The sequence below is a fragment of the Gavia stellata genome, chromosome 11, assembly GCF_030936135.1.
Source record: "Gavia stellata isolate bGavSte3 chromosome 11, bGavSte3.hap2, whole genome shotgun sequence".
NCBI lineage: Eukaryota > Metazoa > Chordata > Aves > Gaviiformes > Gaviidae > Gavia > Gavia stellata.
This window is the reverse complement of record NC_082604.1, coordinates 39893-61414: the sequence shown is the minus strand read 5'-3', so window position 1 is coordinate 61414 and position 21522 is coordinate 39893. Positions and strand designations below refer to the sequence as shown.

The following is a 21522-nucleotide window of genomic DNA, read 5'->3' as shown; positions in this document are numbered from 1 at the left end:
CACGCGACCGGCCTTGCTCCCAGCGCTCTCCGGGGAGTGCAGAAACATGCCCGTCTCCTCAGGGCATATTCGTGCTGCAGGGAAGAAATCGCATTCTGCACTAGCAGGCAGCTGCCTCTGACTGCCGAGGACAGGGAGAGAGCCGCCACAGCACGACGGGGGATCGCCCAGTCTCCTCTCCTTACCCTGCAGTGCGATGCAGCGGGGAAGTTCTGCCTTAGGGGCCAGGCCAGGCTCTTTGGTCACGTCAGGGAGCTGTGGGAACAAGGTCTGTTTTAAAGAAATCTGCATCAGCATTGAGGGGGACTGAAAAGAAAGGGTGCTCTCTGCCCTCCTCTCCCAGAGTCCTGCTGCGACTTGGCTGAGAGGGAAATCACTGTGGGAACAGGGCTGCCCCTCAGGCCCATTCCGAACAGCCAGGATCAGGCCTCCTGCAGCCTTAAGGAACCTACGTGGCACCTGTCTCACAAATCCTGGCGTGTTCCTGGCCTGCAGGAAGGTCTGTGAGACAACGGGGGAGGAAGAGGAGGCTAAAGCTACTTAAAGGCACTTGGGAAGGGAGAAATCCAGCACATCTGGGAGAAGGGGAGTCCCTAACAGCAGCTCCCAGGGAAAACCACAAACCCTCCTGGATGGGGCTTCTTGTTTGCCCTCCCCTCAGAGCAGCATCGGCAGGGTCTCTTTCCTCTGAACAGAGCCCGCTGTTGACAACTCCGTTTCCCGGCACTTCCCACTCATCAGACCTCAGCCCTCACTGGACGGGACTGGACACGGCCCTGGGCATTAGGGCAAAGCTCTTCCCACACACAGAGCCCTACAGAGATGGCAATGCCTCCCTTCCTGAGAAGACGAGCCCTGGGGACTCTTGCCTCCCTTCTGGCCCCTCCCTGCATTTCTCTTTTCTTGCCCAAAGAGTGCGGGGAAGTCTCAGGCCTCCTCTGCTCTCCCCCTCCCTGTTCCTTCTCTAAGGCCTTCCCAGCTCCTCCTGGCACCCCACAGCTCCCCAGTGCCTCGTGGCACTCGCGCAGACCCACCCCAGCAGCCACGCCGGGCCCTGCGCAACACCTCACCTTGTTGACCCGGGAGGTGTCTCGGACCTCCTGAGATTGGTGCAGCAGCCAGAGGAGCTGCTCCCAGGCATGCTCGCGGTGCTGCTCCTCACGCAGCAGGACCTCCATCATGGCAGCCACTGCCCTGAGCACAGCCTGCTTGTCCTGAAGAGGGAAGGGAGAGGCTCTGCTTGGAGGGCTGAAGGTCTGCCTAGCACTCAGCATCGCCTGCACACCAGTCTGCCCTTCCCACTGGGAGGGGTTTCCCTTTCCCTTCTGCCCTGCAGCAGAAGGGCTCACTCCAGAGGAGAGAGAGCAGTTCCCCACGTACGCACCCCAGCCCTCCCTGCAGAAAGGCCCCAGGACTCGGCTGCTTCCTGCCAGAGAGCCTCCAGCCCCAGGCACAGTGACAGCAGCCTCCCGGCCTGGGATGCTTTCTCATTCAGACCGCTCCCTCCCCTCACCCCTCTGCTCGCACCCCACCAGCCACAGACAGACCCACCAACGTGGACATCCCCGCTGTGGCCCCAGGCGTGGAAAGCAGCACTTCTTACCTCTTCTTCCTCGCAGCCCAGCCAATTTACCAACACGTAACAGAAGACTGGGTAAATGTCTTCACAGAGCTGCGCTTCCCCGTTGCGAGGGAAGGCGCATTGCTCCTGGCTGCCGAAGTATGTATTGACCCCTTTTGACCATTGCTCCAGAACTGCACCAGGAGAAAGGGAAGGGCAGCACGTGACAGTCTGCAGCAGGGACGGTACCTTGCACCCTCACCCAAGCCTGCTCTAAGGACGGTCCCAGGCTCCGCAGGGCTCAGCCCAGGACCAGATCTGCATCTGAGGCCAAGCTCTGCCCTTGAGGTGTCTGGTTTCAAACACCCCACTGTTTCTCTCCTCCTCCCCATCCTTTTCCTCCTCAATGGCCTGTTCCCCTCCAGTATTTCCCAGGGTAAACAGGGGAACAGAAGCCATGGGAAGGGACCCAGGAGTTCCCCTGTGCAGCACCGTCGCGTCCTGCCCACAGAAACCTCCGAGGCTTCTCCCGCTCCTTCTGCACACTCACAGCGGTTTGGGATCGCCAAGGCCTGACCTCACTGTGGGCTGACACCTGCCATGTTCCCTCTGAGATCACAGGGAGGCATCAACGGCCACCCCAGCCCCTGACCCTGGGACCCCAGCTAAGGAGCCGACACTCACCACTGCAGACGGCGCGCAGGATCCGGCCACTCCCCACCCGGCTCAGCATGGCACGCAGGGCAAGCAGCGTCATTCCCACGAAGGGGATGCACCGCAGGGCTGCAGAGAAGGCAGGGACAGAGGGACCGAGAGGGTCAGTGAGAGACACGGGAGACCGGGGTCGATCCCTGGCAAGGCTGGGGCTGCTGGGCCATGTGGGACATGCCAGAGGGTGTGGGGAGGGCTGCCTTCCCCAAGGGGGACACAGGAAAGCCCTTTAGGGAAATGGGGAGGACAGTGCGGGGCAGAGACCCTGCGGGTTTGTCTCCAGTGGGTTCCCATCCTCCAGGAACCAGGACTGGGCTAGTAAGGCAGAGCTGCCGGCCAGCCCTGGCACAGAGCAAGGAGGCATGGCGACTTCATAGCCCCCCAGTTCAACACAGAGCCTTCAGGAAGGGGGAGGGTGCTTTCTCCCCGTTATCACAGACCCCTACCCAAACCAAGAGGCCCAGGGTGCCGTACCGTAGCTGCGGGCCATTTTGCCCAAGGTGAGGAGCACGATCTCATCAGGGACCTTCCCCATGGCCTTCAGGTGGCTCTGGAGCTCAGACATGACAAAGTGGAAGCGGGAGCGGGCCAGAGCCACCAGGACGTCGCTAGCAGCCATCTTCACATCATCTGTCACACCCTGAAAAAGTGCCACAAGTTAAACACTCCTGAGAAAAAGGCTGAGGCACTCGGACAGGCTGAACGCCCCTGCCTCACCTGCAAGACCCCACGGGGCAGTTCGCTCAGACCGGGCGCCTGCTGCCTCTTGTACCCTGGGGTAGGCGAGCAGCTCCCCGGTGAGACGAGGGAGGCTTTTCCCTAGCACAGCCCTGTGCTGCTGCCTTCTCTCCCTCTCTGCAGAGATGCCAGGAACAAACTGTCACAGACTCAAGGACCCCCTGGGGCCTCTCCACGGGGCTGCTGGGTTCCCAGGACTGTTCCTCAAGTGAGCTTGAACCCAGCTCTCGCTCAGTTAGAAACAGCCCCGCGTCCACCTCTCTGCACTACTCTCTGCATCTCCTCTTCAAATGCCCTATAAGGAGGAGTCCCCTTCGGACCTCCACTGGGTCTGAATAGTTGAGGAACATCTCTGTGCTGCTCTGGATTTCCCCAAAAACCAGGGCCAGAGGCAGGCTGCTTTGGCGGCCTTGAAAGAGAACAAGCTCACCTGGGCTGCTCGCATGTCACTGGACACCTCTGCTATCAGGCGGTTCACGACACCGCTCTGCAAACTGCCATCGTCTCCTTGCAAGAAGCTCTCCAGCTCCCGGTATGTCTCCACTCGGTCACCCTGGGGACAGACCACAGATGGGAGTGATGGGACTTGCTTTGCCCTCGTTGCCAGGGACCCATGAGAGAGACCTACTGCCCCCCAAATCATCTCTCTGCCATGGGCACGAGGTACGAACTGCAGGCATCGGTCAGGACAGCCATGGGGAATGGCAAGATCTTCCACGGCACCTCTGACACTACCAGAGAGCCAGACAGGGAGGTTGATTCCACCAGGGTAAAGGGCCATGCGGGAGCCTAGGAAGTCGTTCCTGAGGATGGGGGATGGTGGAGGTCAGACGGACAGTGCCAGGCGAGGAAGGGGAAGATGTGGGAATGAGACCAGTCCCTGAGGAGGGGGAGCCATGAACTCCCTGCACCTTGGGGCACAGTGTCGCTCCCCTCGCACAGGCAGGAGCCCAGGCGCTGGGACAGTTCTGGAACCAAAGCTAAGGTGGGGCCTTGAGCACTTGGGCAAAGGTGCTGGAGAGATGCTGGGATTTATGCCAGAGGCTTTGCCTTGTCCAGGAGAGCACTGCAAGCTCCCAGGGAAAGGAGGGAGGGAGCAGTGGCATTAGTCCAGCTGGAGCGGCAGGATCGGCGCTTGGGGACGAAGCGCCTGCAGGAGGGCAGAGGTGCCATCAGGCGAGATCCCCCTCTGCCACGGCACCTGGGGAAGTCAAGGGCTTGGAGGGGAGCCCTCGAGCCCCCTTGTCTCACCTCATGGTCTTGCAGCCGCTTTAGCAGAGAAGCCCCACTAGCCACAGAGATAGTGACGGCTTTAGGGACAGCCTTCTTTGCCCTGCCTCCATCCTCAGGATGTGCAGGTCTGGACTGAGAACCAAAGCACGGGCAGAGAGCTGGAAGAAAAGAAAGAAATCATTTTGCTGGCTGCAGGGCTTTTACACCAGGGAGGGGAGAGGATCTTCCCAGCCTCTCCCAGCACTAACAGCCCGTGCTGGCCTGTACTGGCAAGAGGGCAGTCACTGGGACGAGGGAAGGGAGTCTTCCCCTCACTGCGGCACTGGGAAGACCGCACTGGGAATACCACACTGGGGGACTGGATCCATTCTGGGCTCCCCAGTGACAGAATGGCAGCAATGCGCTAGAGCGAGTCCAGCACAGGGGCCCCGAGCTGGGCGGGACATGGACATGGGACCCTGCAAGGAGGCGCTGGGAGGGCTGGGGCTGGGCAGTCCCGACAAGAGTCGGCCGGGCCAGGTCGTCTTTGAGCAGTCCCCAGCTGCCCCACGGAGGGCAGGGAGAGGATGGAGCCAGAGCCCTCTCGGAGGTGCCTGGCAGCAGGATGAGAGGTGACGGGGACGCAGCCCCCAGCAGGCAGCAGCCCCCAGCCCCCCACCACCCCCTCACCTCTGAGTGCTCTCATCCTCCTCAGGGCAGCAGGATCCCCCAGATGGACGCACTGCTCTCTCTGGGTCCTCCTCCTGCAAACACTATGAGAAACTGGGGCAGCACCAGCCCCTTGGGAAGATATAGAGCCTGGCCATTGTGACACCCGTGCGGAGCGCGGCGCCTCACAGAGGGCTGCTGTGACACAGGGACACGTGCTGGGGACACGCCGCGGGGCGGGGACCAGACACGCAGCACCCTGCGGATCTCCACAGGCCCCGAAATGCAGGGGCCCCATTCTCCATCACTTGAACTCACTCATGGTCCTCGAACAGTTCTAGCAAGGACTTTCTCCCGAGAGCCCTTCCCAGCCCCGTCCCCGATCCACGTCCCCCTCCAGGGACCCGAGGCCACCGGAGCAGTTTGTGCCACCGCTCACAGCCGCACGGCGTTACTCAGCCATCTGGAAAGCCTCGCTGGCACCCAGGGCCTGACAGCATCAGGCCACAAGCCTCCAGTAAACATGCATGGCAAAGTTTTTCCCCATTTTCCCATTTTCAGCCCAGAACATCAGCGCTGATGGGGGGCCCCAGCCCAGCCTGTCTGGGCCCTCGGGGCACAGCTGCTCCTGGCCCATCCCGCCCTGCGGGCCGTGCTGGGCCTTCTCAGGGGAAGGCGCGGGCCCTCGCCCTGAGGCCTCGCAGCACGAACAGGCGGAGGGTGCCCAGCCCAGTCCCGGTCGGGCGCCCTCCTGCTCCCTCCCTCAGTGCCAGTGTCACCGAAATCGGGAATGGAACCCCTTCACACTGGTCTATTAAAGAGCAGGCATTACTTCATTCGGCACCGGGTGCGTGGGGGATCTCTCCAGCCAGCATGCACCCCGGGCTGAAATCATGACAGGGATTTAAAACAGGTGACAATATTAGTTACGCCTACTGCTCCTACCCCTTAACTAACTATTGGTTAGTACCTTTCTTACTTCATCTTACAGATACAGTTCCAATTCCCTACGCATGCCCAGAGGGGAGGGGGCTTATTTGGGTTGGGGGCGTTTTCTAGCTAGGAGGTGTGGGTTTCACATGACAATGAGGCAGGTCAGCCTTAAAACAGTTTTGGCACTCTATTCTATTTTCCTAGACTTCGACCTTGTGGTAATCCTTACTGTTAGTTAGTGGAGACAGTTTTTAACTGTAATTTTATGTCTACATACCAGGTGCACGCATTACAAAGTATCTTCTTCACATTATTTCCATTCCTTTTACACTACTTTGACCCTGCGTTTCAGGATGTTCTGTAACACCAGCACCAGGCCGAGCCACTGACTGCGGGGGCCTGGGGTTGCGGCCGTCAGCTCCTGCTGAGGCGTAGGAGCCCCCAGGTGTGTGGGGGGGCTGGCTCTCAGCCTGCGGAGAAGTGGCCTCACCCTCAGCCTGCGGAGAAGTGGCCTGTGGAGAGGGTCCAGGTCGGGCCGGTGCCCTCCCCTGCCCCAGCCTTACTTTCAGGGGCGCAGCGTGATGCTGTGTGGTTACGCACGGGTGGGCCGGGAGCGGCGAGGGGCTTCTGCAAGTAGGTTCCCAAGAGCTCAGTTACTGTGTTGCTCCTCTTCCATACTGCCCCTTCTGCCTTCCGTGCAGCGGATCAGCCTGGGGCTGAGTCAGGTGCAGCGAGACCTTGGCTGTCCTAAACAGGTATTCCCCCCTCGGGGCAAGGCGTCTTGGTGCCAGGCCTCTGCAAAGGGAGGACAGACTCTGGGTTGGAAAGGGCAGAGCCAGCCATCAGAGGGATCCCTCTCTCTCCAGCCAGGTCCCCCGCAAGCCCCTCTCCGGCATCAGGGAGCTCCAGTCCAACGCCAGGCTCCAAAACCTGCTTCTGTCTCACGAGGAGTGTCAGAGAAGTCCCCTCTTCCCCACCCCGGGCTGGCCCTGCAGCCGGGGGAAGCACCTTCCCTGTTTGGAGGTACTTACCAGGGCGGCTGCCGCTGCAGCTCTTGCTGCTGCCTGTTGGTCTCAGTGACGTGCTTGAATATGTCCCAGCCTGCTTGATGCGGCTCCAGCCTTTCCAGGACCCGGACCGCTCCTGGAGAAAGGTGGCTGCAACAGCAGGAAAAAGTCATCCCTCAGCTTCTGCTGGAGACCCCTTCTGCCTCCACGCCCGTCCGGCCTCTGCACCCACCCACTCCTCCGTCCACCCGCACTTTCGCCCCGTGGTGAGTTTTAGGCCTTGGCTGTGGGGGGAACCCTGGTCATGCCCATGTTAGGAGGAATTAGGTACACTTGCTTACTCTTTTATTACATGAGCAACGAATCACACACACACGTAGTCACAGAATCACCAAGGTTGGAAAAGACGTGTAAGATCATCAAGTCCAACCATCAACAAAAAAAACCCCCAAACCAAACAAACAAAAAAACCCAACACACATCACACACCGCCATGCCCACTAAGCCATGTCCCGCAATGCCACGTCCACACGTTCCTTGAACACCTCCAGTGAGGGTGACTCCACCACTTCCCTGGGCAGTTTATTCCAGTGTGTCACCACTCTCTCAGTAAAGACATTTTTCCTAATGTAGATGAACAGCAGAAAAGCTTTGGAGAAAAGCACTTCTTCAAATCTGTTATAAAGCTGTTATCTTCAAAAGCTACATACTTATTGGAAAGAGTTGAAGAGATGATTTAAAGGGAATATGTGAAGGAGAAAAAATAGTCTGTCAAGACTTATACCTCCTGTGTTTTCTGCTGATTGTTGTATAGTGTGCAGCACTACATCAGTGATGACACCATGACACTGTGGTGCACTGTGCTGCAACTGGGGAAGAGCAGTCCCTGGGCACTGCAGACGGTTTTCCTATGCAGGATTATTACTGTGTTTGGATATGGTGTGGTTATGTGAGTAGGGAAAGAAATACCGTTTCAGTGTGGTACAGCCAGGGATGGAGGGAAAAGGAACGAGGATCAGGGCAGGTCGCTCATGTGGGGATGAGGCAGTGGTTTGTTTGGGGGCTTAAAGATCTCTTCTGAGATGGAGATGGGGCTGTGTGTGCTTGAGACTGAGCTGAGGGATTCCTGTGAGGTGGGGGGGGGCAACTGATCGCAGTGTGAATCTTGGCTGCATTGGAATTGAGTCTGGTGGTTTCCTGCATCAACAACCTTTTCTGCTGTCTTCTGGAGGTAAGAGCCAATTGAGGTGGAATCTCACTGTGACTGTTGGTGCTGAAGTTCTCATCATAGCCTAGTCGGAGAGCTCTGGAGGAGACAGGAGAGGTGTCTTCTTCCAAAAGTTTGGCAGCTTACTGATTTGCTTCCTCACAGTTTATATGGTACACAGGGCAGGCACGAGACCATCTGATGCCTCAAGGCTTTTATGCACGACCAAGTGAAAGCCTTGTCCAGTGTCCGGAGACAACTTCACACAGCCACAGCTCCGGCCGCGTGACGTCTGCCCAGATATCTCGGGACAGTTGCTGGAATGGGGAGGGAAAATGGTGGTGGAAGTTTCCTGCTCTCTACTAAATCCTTGTTATCGTCACATTGCTTGTTTTGCTTTTTCCCCTACTGTACGTTTCCTGGTACCACCACCATCATACACTTTTTCTGGGACTTACAAAGTACTTTCCTTCTGTTTGTCCACGCCTGTGAGACTTCAGCTGCTCTGCCCTGTTGCACGGCTTATTTTGCTTCTCTCTGATCGTGCCTCTTAACTTATCTCTGAGGGCTTGATGTGCTTCCGTATTTTTTCCTCTTTGTCTTTCTCTGCATCTGTGGGGTTTTTTTATTTTTATTATTTTACACTCCTGTGCAGTGGACACCTTTCTTCCCTTCCCTCTGAATGAGCTGGGGCACTTCCTTGTCCCTGTCTGTGCCATTCCCCGCTCTCCTTGGGTAAACGGAGTCTCTGTGGCCTCCCAAGTCCTCACGTTCCTTTGGTGGCTCTTGGGGCCTTAAGTTTCACCGAAAGCCTTTCTCTTGCTGGCAGCGTGTGGTTTCAGATGCATCTTTCCCTTTCTTGTCACTCCTCTGTCCCATCAGAAAGAAGGGTCACATAGATGTTTGGACAAGGTTCTGGAGCAAGTGTTTTCTCATGGTTATTCCTCAGAGCGCCCTCAGTCACGAGGCATTCCCATCACCCTCTTCTTCAGAGCTGGCCTGGTCTCAGACATTGATTGCAACTTTCTTTGCTCCTTAGTTTGGGTGCAAAACACCGCTGGGTACAAAAGAGAGGATGCTGCTCCTGGCAAGAGCTGTTGGTATCAAAACTCCCTTGCATGATGATAGATGCTGTGAAGGGTCTGTGTACTCCCTGTGTCCTGCCTCAACCCGTGTACACGGTGGTAGAAGTCCTGCCTTTTGCTGCTCTTGAGCTTTTGACTGTTAGTGGCCTCTCAGTGGAGTCTTTCTTCTGAGTCCCACTCTTTGTTTTACAACAGGTCTGCACTTGCACACTCCTGTCCTGGCTTGTGGGGTAGCTGCTGATCCTCTCTCATTGCAGCTGTGAGCAGGTGCTGAAGCCTTTTACTGGAAGAGCAGACATGGATGGAGTGGAGCGATTCAAGACCGTCTTGGGTGGCCTGGAGAGTGGAAAAAAAATTGATTTGGCAATAAAAACTGGCAATCTAACTTGGTTTTTTAGCTGCATGCAGTTTGACTGTCTGCAGGGGTAAATTCACCCCCACGCACATTTAAGCAGTCATGCTTACAAGAAAAGCCAAGAAAGAAATCACCTTTATCAGGGGTAAGCATTCCTGCCTTTCTGTGAAATTTTATCCTTCAGACAGGTAAAAAAAAGGCCCCTTCCTTATACATTGTAAGGTCTTTATTGCACTTGATTTTAACCACACACATTTATTTCAACTCAGACTAACGTCTTCATTTGCCAAATTATAAAGACTGGGGATTTCGGTGCCACAAAAATCTTACTTAGCATCTGTATGGAAGCTCAGGCTGAACTAGCAAGTTACTCTCAAAACTCAGGGAAGGTTGTTTGCTTTTAGTTTGCATAGTAGATACCTGTATAAAAAGTCTTCTATGGGTAGGTATTTCCCGCAGCAAAAAATAGAAATTAAAAAGGAAAAAGAAAAACAACAACAACAAGGGGGCTTTTCCCAGCCACCTGGGCTCGCCGCCCTCCTCCATCACGCGAAGGGACCTCTGGCACGTGAGGCTTTCTAGGATGTGGCAGGGCAGGAGGGACCTGGGTGGCTCGTCCCTCCGCTCGGGTTATTCCCAGCCCAAATCCGCAGTGTGCCAATGATCCCGGCGGCGGTGCTCACCCAGGCAAAACCTCTGCAAAGCCCCTGCCCAGGCGTTGCCCACCTTCTCCCCAGGCAGGTGGGTCTTCAGCGGCTCTTGAAGCCCATCACGGGGAAGGAAACCCTCCGGTCCCTCTCCAGGGCCACCTGGGTCCCCCAGCCTCCCCTGTGCTGGGGGGACCTATGGGAGCAATGCGGGAGGAGGAGCTGTGTGCCAGTCCGTTGACTTTCTCCTGCAAACTCACGGCTGGGTAATCACCACGGTTTTAATTAAATGTGTTTATTAAAAAAAGAAAGAAGGTTTTCAATCGCTCTCTGCAGAGATGCAGGGGCTTTACAGGATTGTTGCAGGCAGGAATGATAAATATGTTAACCGGCCGGGTAATAACAGAGGGCAGCCCAGGCTGAATGAAGTTTGGGATGGGGAGGGGAGATGGGGAGCAGAGAATTCAGCTTGCAAGTCTCTGACCCTTGTAAAATTTCGTTAAACTGTAAATTCAGAGTTACCACAGCCTGGATTGTTTGCAGGGCTATCTGTGTTCCTGCTACTTTTTTATTTCTTTCTTTGTTATTTCTTTCTTTCTTTCTTCTTTCTTTCTTTCTTATTTCTTTCTTTCTTATTTCTTCCTTTCTTCTTTCTTTCTTTCTTATTTCATTCTTTCTTTCTTTCTTATTTATTTCTTATTTCTTTCTTTCTTATTTCTTTCTATTTCTTTCTTTCTTCTTTCTTTCTTCTTTCTTCTTTCTTTCTTTCTTTCTTTCTTTCTTTCTTTCTTTCTTTCTTTCTTCCTCTTTCTTTCTTTCCTTTTTTCTTCCTCTTTCTTTCTTTCTTTCCTTTTTTCTTTCCTTTTTTCTTCCTCTTTCTTTCTTTTCGAGGCTGTGTTCTCATCCCCTATCCCGATTCCCATACGTGAAGACAGCCTGGAAAGGTCATGCCACCCATACTCCAGGGGGAGATGGATATATTCCTGTGGGAGCTGAGTGCTTTGGAGAAAAGCCAACACACCCAAGGAGCTTCAGCCCAGAGGAGGGGTTTGGGGGGGGGGGGGGGGGGGTGTGCGCGCGCATATGCGTGTTTTTCAACAGCTCTAAGCATTCAAGCCTTGTTTTTCCTATTCGGCACTACAGATTATGGATGAATAAGCATAAAGATATCCAGGCAACATTAAAAAAAAAAACCCTCTACCATATCCAATCTCTTAATACAGTCTTGGCTTTGTGGAGTCCAACGCTGGGTTATTTACCCAATAACTGAGTTTCCTTTCTGATTATTCACATCACTCCAGGCACATTCAGGGTTTCAGAACAGCTCGACGGGAGCAGAAACGCCTCTTTTTTTTTTTTTTTTCCTTTTTTTTTCCCCCCGGCTCGTTTGAGTGGTGGTTGATGAAAATTCAGTGATTTCACACCGAGCTTCCCTGGGCCAGGAGGCACCACTGGGGACACACAGGGCTGAGGTGGGACAGCCCACGTATCTCTGCGGTTTTGCCTGTCTGGTTTGTGTCAGCCTGGCTGCGGGGAGGCATGCTGCCTGGTTTTTGGCCAAATATTTTTCCTAGCAAGAGGCGCAGATGAACTGGGGGATGCAAGGAGGGCCCTGATGATGCCGTCCCCCACGGTGCTGCCATGTGTTGCCACTTTTAATGAAGCTGTGGCCACATTGGTGTAAAGACCCTCCTCTTCCTCCTTACCCATGAAGGAGGACCCGACCTCCTCCAGCTTAGCTCCAGGCCTAGAGCAAGTCTGGCTGGTTTCTCTCAGTGCTCTGCATGATTCAAGGCCCCATGGCCGCCGTTTACAGCCAAGGAGAGTTGCCCAAAAGCTTCCCGTTGGTTGGCAAGTCCTAGCTTGAACCACTTGGCTCCTGCCACCTCTGGCTGGATTAGACAGGAGGCAAGAAAACTCTGCTGGTGACGCGGGGCAGGGGAGTTTCTGCGGGGCGGAGGAGCTTCTGCTGGGCAGAAGCCCGGGATGTCTTGACGTTGCCATTTCTGCTTTCTTTTTCCCAAAGGTCCTTGCTGAAAACATGCTTTTCCACCAGCCTTCCCACACAGGTAGGTGCTGCAGTAGCAGACAAGCATTCAGCCTTGTTTTTTTTTCTCTTTTGGGTCTAGAACTCCATCCGGCACAGCCTCTCCTTGAACAAGTGCTTCATCAAGGTCCCCCGGGAGAAGGGCGAGCCGGGGAAAGGCGGGTTTTGGAAGCTGGACCCCCAACATGCTGACCGGCTCAAGAACGGTGCCTTCAAAAAGCGGAGGATGCCCCCAGTGCAGATCCCCCCGTCCTTCACCGGAAGAGCCCAGCAAGAAGTACGGTGCGTCACCAACTCGGCCACTTCAACTTGCACCACCGATAGCATCCTCTACGTCAACACGGAGTCGCAGCAGCTGCTGAAAGAATTTGAAAAAGTCACTGGCAACGAGAACCGGAATCCAGAGGATGGCAAAGCAGGCCAGAAGCGCAGGCAGCCCTTGCCCAAGCGAACGGCCAAGGCGTCGCGGCTTTCCAGCTCTGCCTTGCTGACCCAGGAAGAGCAGACCGAGCTGGGATCGCTGAAAGGTGACTTTGACTGGGAGGCCATCTTAGACACCAACCTGAGTGGGGACCTCTCCATTTTCGGGGATCTGGAGTTCACACCTCCACTAAGCCCCGCAACACGCAACCCGGACTTGACGGTACAAGGGCACCACGTCGACTGTCCTCAGGGGCAGGAGCAGGTCCTCACTGAACCCAGCCTGAACAACCTGGACTTTGACGAAACCTTGATGGCCACGTCTCTCCTGCAGCATCCCTGGGATGAAGAGACAGACGATCTCCTCTCCAACTGCATCAACATAGATCAGTTGTTTGACCTCAATGATACCTCTTTGCCAGTGGATGTGAGCGACTGGAGCAGTCTCACGGCCCTTTGATAAGAGGCCAGTCGCCATTCCAAGCCCACCCAGACTTTAGTAGGATGCTCCCCCCATGCTGCTGGGACTTAGAAGGGACAAGATTTTCTAGAGACAGAGACATCCACAGTGATTTTTACCAGCTTCATCATAAGATTATTCACAGAAACACCGGGGGGAGAAAAAAACACCACCACAGGAACTGCTTGATAGATCTTTAAAGGACACATCAGAAGTCTCTAGTCCATGAGAGAAGAAATAGAACACTACTTATTTTTTTACTTTTAAAGGAAGAAATGTGAATTACCCTTTTTTTTTTTTTTTTTTCCTGTGAAAATGGACACAACATCTGTTCCTTCAGGGCTAAAGGAGAGCACCTGCTAAATTCCATCCAAGACATGTGATTCCTGGCGGCTTAGGACTCTATAGATTAAATGCAATTTCCTCACCCTTTCGTCTCTCCATTTCTGTCTCTCTTTCCTTTCTCTATCTAGGGTAGTTAGTAGATATAGTGTGATAATTAGCTAGCAAGCAAATAGAGGTCCCTTCTGGATTCTCCGAGTTCAACCTCCCTCCTGACTTGTGCCTAGGGAAGAAGAAAAGGTTTATAAATTCAGCAAGTCTGCCTCTTTAGATGTTTTTATATAATCTATTATATATTATATATTCAAAGAAACCTATATTTTTAGCACTAGAATTTCTTAATAGTGGGGGGGATAGGGGAAATACAGTTTGAGAGTTGTTTTATATTTTCACTGTTTTTAAAGGCTTGTGTTCATTGTTCTGTAAACCAAGACCAGGCGAGGGAGGATTCCTGGAGCAGCAGCAACAGGTTTCGTTAAAGATCCAGGAACTGGCCCTGGCAGGAGAGGAGCAGTAGGGACCGAGGTGCTCCCAGAACGAGCTTTCGTATTTTTTATAGCCAAAATTCTCGCTGCAGTTGCTGAAGGGTCTAGACCACCATAAACCCTCTCTGTCTTTCACCAGCTGACATAGCCCCTCTCTGTTTTTTTGGTCTGAGACTGTTGCTCTCCACTTCTTTTGCTCATCCATCAGGTTATGAGTGGCTGCCAGGGCAATGCAGGACCCCGATTAAGAATGCGTTTTTGGGGGAGCTGTAAGGAAAACACTGTGGCATGGCCATCAGCTGGTGGCAATGGGGTCACTCCACATCAAATGCTCCCAGCTGAGACCAAGGAGGAAGGAAATCCACATTCAGGCTCCATCCAGGAGCTCAGGCCAAAGACTGTGAGTGCCACGTAGAAGCTGTAGTTTTAGTTGTATGTCTTAGACTTACTGAAAAATGGAAGACTGTAAAGAATTTCTTTTTTGGTTACAAAAGCACTTAGGACCTTTAATGTGAGCAATATAATTTATTGAGAGTATAGCTGTAGTGTAAGAATCAATAAACAAGCCTTTAAAAAACTATATAAATTACCCTTGGAGTAATTTGCACCCAAATTTGGGGAGAGGGTTGGAGCCGTGGAGGTGGGAGTGCAGGTCCCGCATCCCCCCGGTAAAGCGTGATGAACCAACATCTTCAGCTCACGCAAGCAGCAGAGCTGGGACTGGGCCACTGCTTTGCCCAGGTGCCAGCACCTGAAGTGCCCTGGGATGCCACCGCACAGCTGGGGACGGTGTCCCGGGGCTGGGGAGTGAAGGCCATGTCTTTGGGGGGCTTTGGGGGTCAGTGTAGGTGTTTATATCTGTATTGGCAATGCTCCTTTTTATTTGTTGGTCTTGTTATATTTTCCTGTTTCGGGGCCTCGATGCTGAAGAACTGCAGCGATATGTGTGCAATTTAACCTTTCCATGGAAAGTTATTTTCAAATTTAAAAAAAAAAAAAAAAAAGAAAAAAATGGAGAAGAAAAAACCCTTTTGCCTCTTTGTTTCCCTCCAGCACAGCCTGGCTCTGCCTGATCCTCTCCCCTGGAGGTAGGGGACATCTCACCAGCCCAGCCCTGGTTGCACACCCAGCCTTGCTACATGGGTGCTATCACCCCTCTCCGTGGCAGCACAGCAATGCCCCGCGGAGAAACTGAGGCACAAACCACCACATGCGTGACAATGGTTACACCCCACCTGTGCGACATAAGGGTGGCTGTGCCCGGGGTCCCAAGTCCTGGGAGCTGCTCCCAACCCCTGGAGCATCCTTCCCTGCCCCTGCAGGGAGCTCTTGAGGGTGACATGGTGTCAGTGCCTGGGGCTATCCCTCTGCTTGTGCCATGTCCCCACCTGGCCCTGTAGATGCCCTGAGAAACACAAGTGGCTTCAGAGCCCTCTTGGGTACAGGGCGGTGAGAGGAGCCGCACAGAAACCGCAGGAATAGCCAAGCCCTCGCGAGGCCAATTACGCCGAGGAGCGGTTGGGCTCTGCCAAGGCAGGGAAGAAAAGCAGCGCACGCTCAGCTGCCAGCCCGGCCGGCGCAGGCAGGGTGAGGGGTGGCGGGTCTGGGGGCAGCAGGTTCGGGGAGCCCCATGGGGAGGGCAGGTTGGCTCAGGGATGTGGGGCTGGGTGCGAGGCTGGCCAGGGCCAGGCTGCGGGTACCTCTCTGTGCCCACAGCTGTGGGGCAGTGCTGCCACTTGGGATGGTGGGAGAAGGGGCTGGAAAGGGACTCTGGAGAAACTGCCAGCAATGAGCCGGGGGGGTATTTACAACCCAAAGATCCCAGGTGTGCTTTGCGCCCTTTTGCACTGCATTTTAACATGTTCAAACTGCAGTGTTTCTACCCTTTCTTTTTCATTTTACCAGAAATAACCTCTGCTGCTTTGACTTTTTTCATTTGACCAGCAAGCCAGGTTTTTTCTGCTGCCTCCCCTTGGATGTGGCGTTGCACCTCACGTTTGCACAGACTCTGGTAGTTTTTACACTATTTATTGGCAGACTGACTTTCTGTATATTTATTCACCCTTTGCACCCTAGCTGGCAGCGGCGACATGGGTTGGGTGCCTCTATCCCAGCTCCCCTTCTTTGCTCTGAGGGCTCAGTCACCCCATGAACGGGTGAGGGAACATTTTTGCTGGGTTTTCGGGAGATATACAGCACTATTCAGGGGAGCACACACAATTGTTCCCCAGGCTCAGAGAGGGGAGATTTCATTTTGGCCCTGGGTGCTCTTTGAATGAGGGGATGAGTGTTAGCAGAAAAAGCATGGATTGCTATAAAAAAAAGAGATGGCTCTGCTGTACATGGAGAAAAGAAACCTTCCCAATCACACCAGCCCAGCGGGGAAAAGCACAAGACATGCTGAGCGCTGACCCTGGACAGGGCTCTTCTCTCTTGTACCCACAGGACAAGATCCCCTCTAGCAGGTGTCCCCATAAAACACGGGCAGGCAGTCATGGCTGGGCAATGTCACACACAGAAAACACAGTGCCCTGGCTGTGCATCGGCCCTCACAGCAGCCAGAGCCCGGTCACAGCTGTTTGCAGCATGATAAGGTGAGTTATGAAACACACTGAAGTTGTTGAACAAAAGAGACCAGTCGGGCTGTTTCAGCTCCTTTCCAGAGCCCGGGGTGGTTTGACAAGAGGAAGATGGATGAGAACACACCAGTCCCTTCACGCAGCAGGGGCCTTGCCTCGGTGCACCATGAGACGGCAGGCTGGGACTGTCTGTTCTGATAAAACCAGCTCCCTGTGCCAGGCTGGATGTGGTTTGTGAGGTTGCAGAGCCCCGTAACTGCCTCAGCGTGTGATAAAGCCGGCCATCCCCACCTATGCCGCAGGAGAAGGCAGCACCTTCCCTGTGGTGGTAGCCTTTCTTTCTGGAAAATGGACGCTGGATGGGAGTGGAGTGACCTGCACTCCTGCAAATGTCTACATTTCCATAATTCATACTCAAATCTCTACAATTTAATTTCCCTGGGCTCAAACCCCTGTAATCTTCCTCCACACCTCGTTTCCCCCTCACGGTGTGTGGCAGAGTGGCCCTGGGCCTGGCCGCCCCAACAGCTTGGCAGGGGGGAAGGCTGGGTGGCTTTGGACCCCCGTCAGGACGTCGTGTCCTGTGGGGACGTCGGTGATACTGGGGTTGGAGGAGCTCGACTCGGCCAGGCCGCAGTGGGGATGGCGGGCCTGGGGAGCCAGTCCTGCCCTGACAGAAATGGGGTGCCACCCTGGCACCCGCCACACCACTTCCAACATGGCGGCGCCGCTGCCCACTACTCCCAAACTGCCCGTCACGAGGGGCAGTGCGCATGCGCCTCTTCCCCTCTGGGACAACAGCGCATGCGCGTTCAGGGCTGGTGCCTTTCCGGCCCCTACTTAAATGGAGACCACTCTCCAGGGGGCCCTTGGTCGTGCTGCGCATGCTCAATGTGTCTTGCCACTCCCAAGATGGCGCCGCGGCAGTGACGGGAGGGCGGAAGAGGGTGTCTGCAGTGGGACTGAACGGTGGAGCGCGGCCCCGGCGCTCCGCGGCAGGATGATCCCCGCCGAGGAGGTGTCGGCCCGCAGGAGGGCGATCGAGGGCAAGCTCAAGCAAGTAGGGCTGGGCTAGGGCCCTGCTGCGGGCCCTGCCGGGGCCGGGGCCTGGTCCCGGGCCCGCAGCCCCAGCGCGTTGCCTAGGAGATGGGCCTGGGAGCTGGCACGGAGGCCCCCTCCGGGCCTGGGAGCGTCCCGCGGCCCCCTAAGGGCCTGGTCACCCCGCTCCGGGCCTGTCAGCATCCCCAGGTCCCCTTCAGGGCCGAGGGCCCTTAGTTTTCAGGGTCAGGAGGTATTTCTGCCCCCCGCTTTGGGGCTGGGGCCCTGCTCTTAGGGCCTGGTAGCTTCTGGGGGCTCTCCCTTCAGGTCCTCAGGTGCAGCCTGTGGGGCCAGCCCTTGCAGGTTGCTGTGTCCCGTCCGTCCCCCCCACCCCATCTCTGGGCTTTGGTGACTTGAAAACAGCCCTTGGTGGTTGCTTTGCGTTGGCTGCTTGAGTTCACGGCTGTGTGGGGGATTTGGATGGTGCCTGTGCAACACCTGTGTTGTGCTGTGGCAGGCAAATGTGGTCTTGTGCCGGTGTGCCTCTGTGGTAAAGGTGTTAATGTTATATTGTGCTGTGACTTCAGTGTGCTAAGGCTCATGGGCTTGGGATATTAGAGGGAAATGAGTAATCCATAAACCCCTCACTTATGTTATGCGTCTCTCGCCTCGGGTCAGTTGTTGTGATTTCTGCGAAGAGGTGGCATATTAAAATGTGGTGTCAGCATCAGATCAAACATTGTTTGCTGCAGTGTTTACCAGGACTTGTAAAAACGTACGTGTAGCATGTAGTGACTTAAATGCTCCATGTTCAGAATTGAAGACTAGTTTTTCATCCTGCTGACAGGAAGAAGAAACCCTGTCCTTTATCAAAGAGAGCCTTGAGAAGAGTGACCAGCTTACAAAGAACATAGTAAGGAGGTCCTTGAAGTTCAGCCCCAATGTTGGGCCTCGGTTTACTTTTTCTTAGGACAATCTGTTTTCAAGGCTGTCATTGTGCCTATCTGAGGAATGCAGAGTAATGAACCACTTGCTCTGCATCTGTGTTTGACACTTCAGTGGCTGGGCGAAGTGGGAAACTGATGAATGTTTAAATCCTAAGCTTCTCTCCTGAGGAGATGAGGGCTCAAATGAGTCTGTCCTCTCTCTTGGGAATTGGTATTAATAGACCCCAGACTAGTTTGTGCAACAGCATCATGTTGTTGCTTCATAAAGTCAGGTCTCGTTTGGAGTTTTATTTTGGGAGTGTTCTGCTTAGGAGGTAGAAAGTAATTCCCACGCTCTAATTGCTCCTAAGCCCTCAGCTAGTATACTATGTCCCGTTTTGGGCTTAGTGCTTCAAGAAGGTCATAGAGGCACTGCCAGAGAAGTGTGGAAAACATAACGTAGGAGTGAGTCTTGAAAGAATTACATTTTTGCCTGGAAAAGATGACATTAAGGCTCCATTTATGAGCTTACTAAGAGGTTTTCCACCTTTCAGAAGCAATATCGCAGTCCCTTTTAAAAACTAAATGTCTATGATGGAAAAGAAGGTTCTCGCTATACTGGTCCTGTGTCGTCGTGTTGTGCATCTCATATTTGGGTCTTAGTGGTATGGAGCAAAGTGGCAGCCGGTTTATGTTTTTGTTCTTTTTACCTAGGGCACCTCTAGGCAGTTCCTGTGGTTTTGTTTTCTGCTGTCAAATAAAATTTTGCTCCTCCTTAGTACTGTCTTGAAACATTAGCTTCACACTTTACAAACATCTAATTCAAGCTTGGCCCGTCTCTGTATGGCAGGTGATCTATTTTGTGATTATTAATACAAATTAGGACATAGAGGGATTAAACAGCCTGCTTTAGGAGCCATGGCAAATTAGTAGCAGAGCTCAAAAAGTGAAGCTGGGACTTGAAGGTCCCTGATTGCCCTGCTCTAACTGCTGTCCAACTGTATGGGTCCAGGTGGAAGGATGTCCTCAGCTCTCTGTTTCTCTCTTGGCGTGTAGGTTTCTATTCTTTCCTCCTTTGAAAGTCGTTTGATGAAGCTGGAGAACTCGATCATCCCTGTCCATAAACAGGCAGAGAACCTGCAGCGCTTGCAGGAGAACGTGGAGAAGACCCTGTCCTGCTTGGATCACGTCATCAGTTACTCCCATGTGGCTAAGGACACAGAGAAGATCATAAAGGAAGGGTGAGTTGAGCAGCTAGATCTTACTGGGGTGCTTCATCCTATTGAACTTCTGGCAGGGGACCTGACTCCACACACTCATCATAATGTTCCTTGTACCCTTCCCCCACTCTTTTCCCACTGTCAGTCCACAATGAAGCTGCCTGACTTGACCTTCAGCAATCCCCAGAGGGCAAAGTCTGCTCAGACCCTGGTGTCTCTTCCAGGATTTGCAGACATGCTGCCATATGAATCTGATGAGCATTGGTGGCTTCTCTTCTTTCCTCCACCCTTTTCCCAAAGGTTCTTCCTGCCCTGTTGATGTTGTCGCTGCATCCAGGATGAATCGGAACTGTTCTGGAGCCTGCTTTCAGTCTCTGGGAAGGTGCTGTGATGGCCCTTCTCTGGGGTGGGATGTGCAGCTTCCTCTACCTTCCCATCAGGGCCTGACTGGGAAAGGATGGCAAGGCTGAGAGTTGTGTGCTGCTCCATCATCAGTACTTCTGCACTTGCTGCATGGATTGGGTATTCTGCGGTGCTATTGAGTGGAGGCAAAAGGGAATCCCATGACCTCCTCCTAGTTGAAGAAAAGGCAATTTAAATGTTCCTTGTTATTTTTATCCCGAGTTTGGTCTGGTGCTTTCTTGATACCTTCTTTCTTTGCTTCTTCTGTTTCTTTTTGGTTTTATTTTCAGCCCCACTGGGAGGCTGGAGGAGTACTTGAATTGCATGGACAAAATCCAGAAGGCGGTGGAATACTTCCAGGACAACAATCCAGACAGCCCAGAGCTGAACCGCATGGTAGGTCATGGGTCTGGAACCTGGCATGGGTAAGAGGGACAGATGTAGCCCTGCTGCTTGCCCTCTTGCTTGCTGCCTTGTAAAGAAGGTGTTTGGGCACAGCTAAAGAAACAGTTGTTTTGGCTTCTGTTTAAGTCTGCACTCGGCAGCGTTTCTGCTTGTGGCGTTTTGCTTTCTCTACGCATTGTGCCATAGGACTTCTGAAAGTGCATCTTGCACGTGTGGTGGAGTTGATTGAACCTCTTCCTGAGCAGCTCTTGTCAGTCCTTCAACTGCTTGAACGGAATGGGAGATCTGTTTAAATCCCACTTGAAAACTGAGCAACTCCCAAGCCTTTTTTATTTAATTTGCTTTAAAAGTTTCTTAGTTACAGGTGTTGGAGTTTGAAGCATGTGGTTAGAAACGCTGCAGAAAGTACGTTCTTATACAGAAATACTTGTGAGTGACTGATTACAGAAGCCCTGTGCTGCTTCTGTCCTTCTGCTGTTGTGTGCCAGAAATCCCTCTTTGAGAGGGGCAAGCTGCAGCTTGATGACACGACACACCAAGCCGGTCCCACCCATCCTCATCCTGGACCTGATCAGCGGGGATGATGAAATGGAGATGCAGGAGGAGACGTCTCTGGAGCACCTCCCGGAGAGCGTCCTACACGATATCATCTGCATTTCTGGCTGGCTGGTGGAAAACGGCGGGAATCAAGGTTGGTAGTGCTGTGTGTTGTTCCCTTGTAGTTCTGTATCAGGTGAGCGCTCTCCAACTACTTACCGCATGTGGCTGAGACCAAAAGTAGGGTGTTGAGGGTTCTGTGTAGCACTGTACAGCTTTGATTGTAGATCACACACCTTCAGCCTTGAAGCCTCTGCTCAGGTGCTGCTGTGGCTAACAAATCATGACTCTCACTGCCGTTGGTAGCTAGCAGCGCTAGCAAAACTAGTGACTGCCTTAGTGGCACCTTTTAGGTGAGTAGTTCAGTCTCCTTTCAGTCACCTTCTTAAGATCCTCCTTTTTTTTTTTTTTACAGCATTTGTAGTGAGTGATGGTTTGTCAGTTGAACAGAATGATCTGGTGAATATGATGAGAGA

At 53.5% G+C, this 21522-nt stretch overlaps 3 protein-coding genes and 1 long non-coding RNA gene across 4 annotated transcripts; 2 read left to right on the top strand and 2 right to left on the bottom strand.

Moving 5' to 3' along the window:
* Window positions 1-1267: 1267 nt before the first annotated feature.
* LOC132317719 (maestro heat-like repeat-containing protein family member 2A) lies at window positions 1268-5213 on the bottom strand. Its single transcript, XM_059822819.1, has 7 exons — window positions 5210-5213; window positions 4262-4401; window positions 3441-3563; window positions 2747-2912; window positions 2246-2344; window positions 1604-1755; window positions 1268-1330 (listed from the first exon to the last, which is right to left on the bottom strand). Exons 1-7 carry the CDS (start codon window positions 5211-5213, stop codon window positions 1268-1270), a joined length of 747 nt encoding a protein of 248 aa, XP_059678802.1.
* Window positions 5214-6571: 1358 nt separating this feature from the next.
* LOC132317745 (uncharacterized) lies at window positions 6572-8383 on the bottom strand. Its single transcript, XR_009484164.1, has 3 exons — window positions 8042-8383; window positions 6856-6981; window positions 6572-6619 (listed from the first exon to the last, which is right to left on the bottom strand). It is a non-coding gene; the product is annotated as an uncharacterized LOC132317745 (long non-coding RNA).
* A 3541-nt stretch (window positions 8384-11924) lies between these two features.
* LOC132317718 (forkhead box protein J1-like) lies at window positions 11925-13052 on the top strand. Its single transcript, XM_059822818.1, has 2 exons — window positions 11925-11972; window positions 12255-13052. The coding sequence occupies exons 1-2, from the start codon at window positions 11925-11927 to the stop codon at window positions 13050-13052; spliced, it is 846 nt and encodes a 281-aa protein (XP_059678801.1).
* A 4382-nt stretch (window positions 13053-17434) lies between these two features.
* Window positions 17435-21033, top strand: LOC132317717 (exocyst complex component 7-like). Its single transcript, XM_059822817.1, has 5 exons — window positions 17435-17518; window positions 18344-18409; window positions 19479-19663; window positions 20335-20440; window positions 20938-21033. The coding sequence occupies exons 1-5, from the start codon at window positions 17459-17461 to the stop codon at window positions 21031-21033; spliced, it is 513 nt and encodes a 170-aa protein (XP_059678800.1). The 5' UTR covers window positions 17435-17458.
* Window positions 21034-21522: the final 489 nt, after the last annotated feature.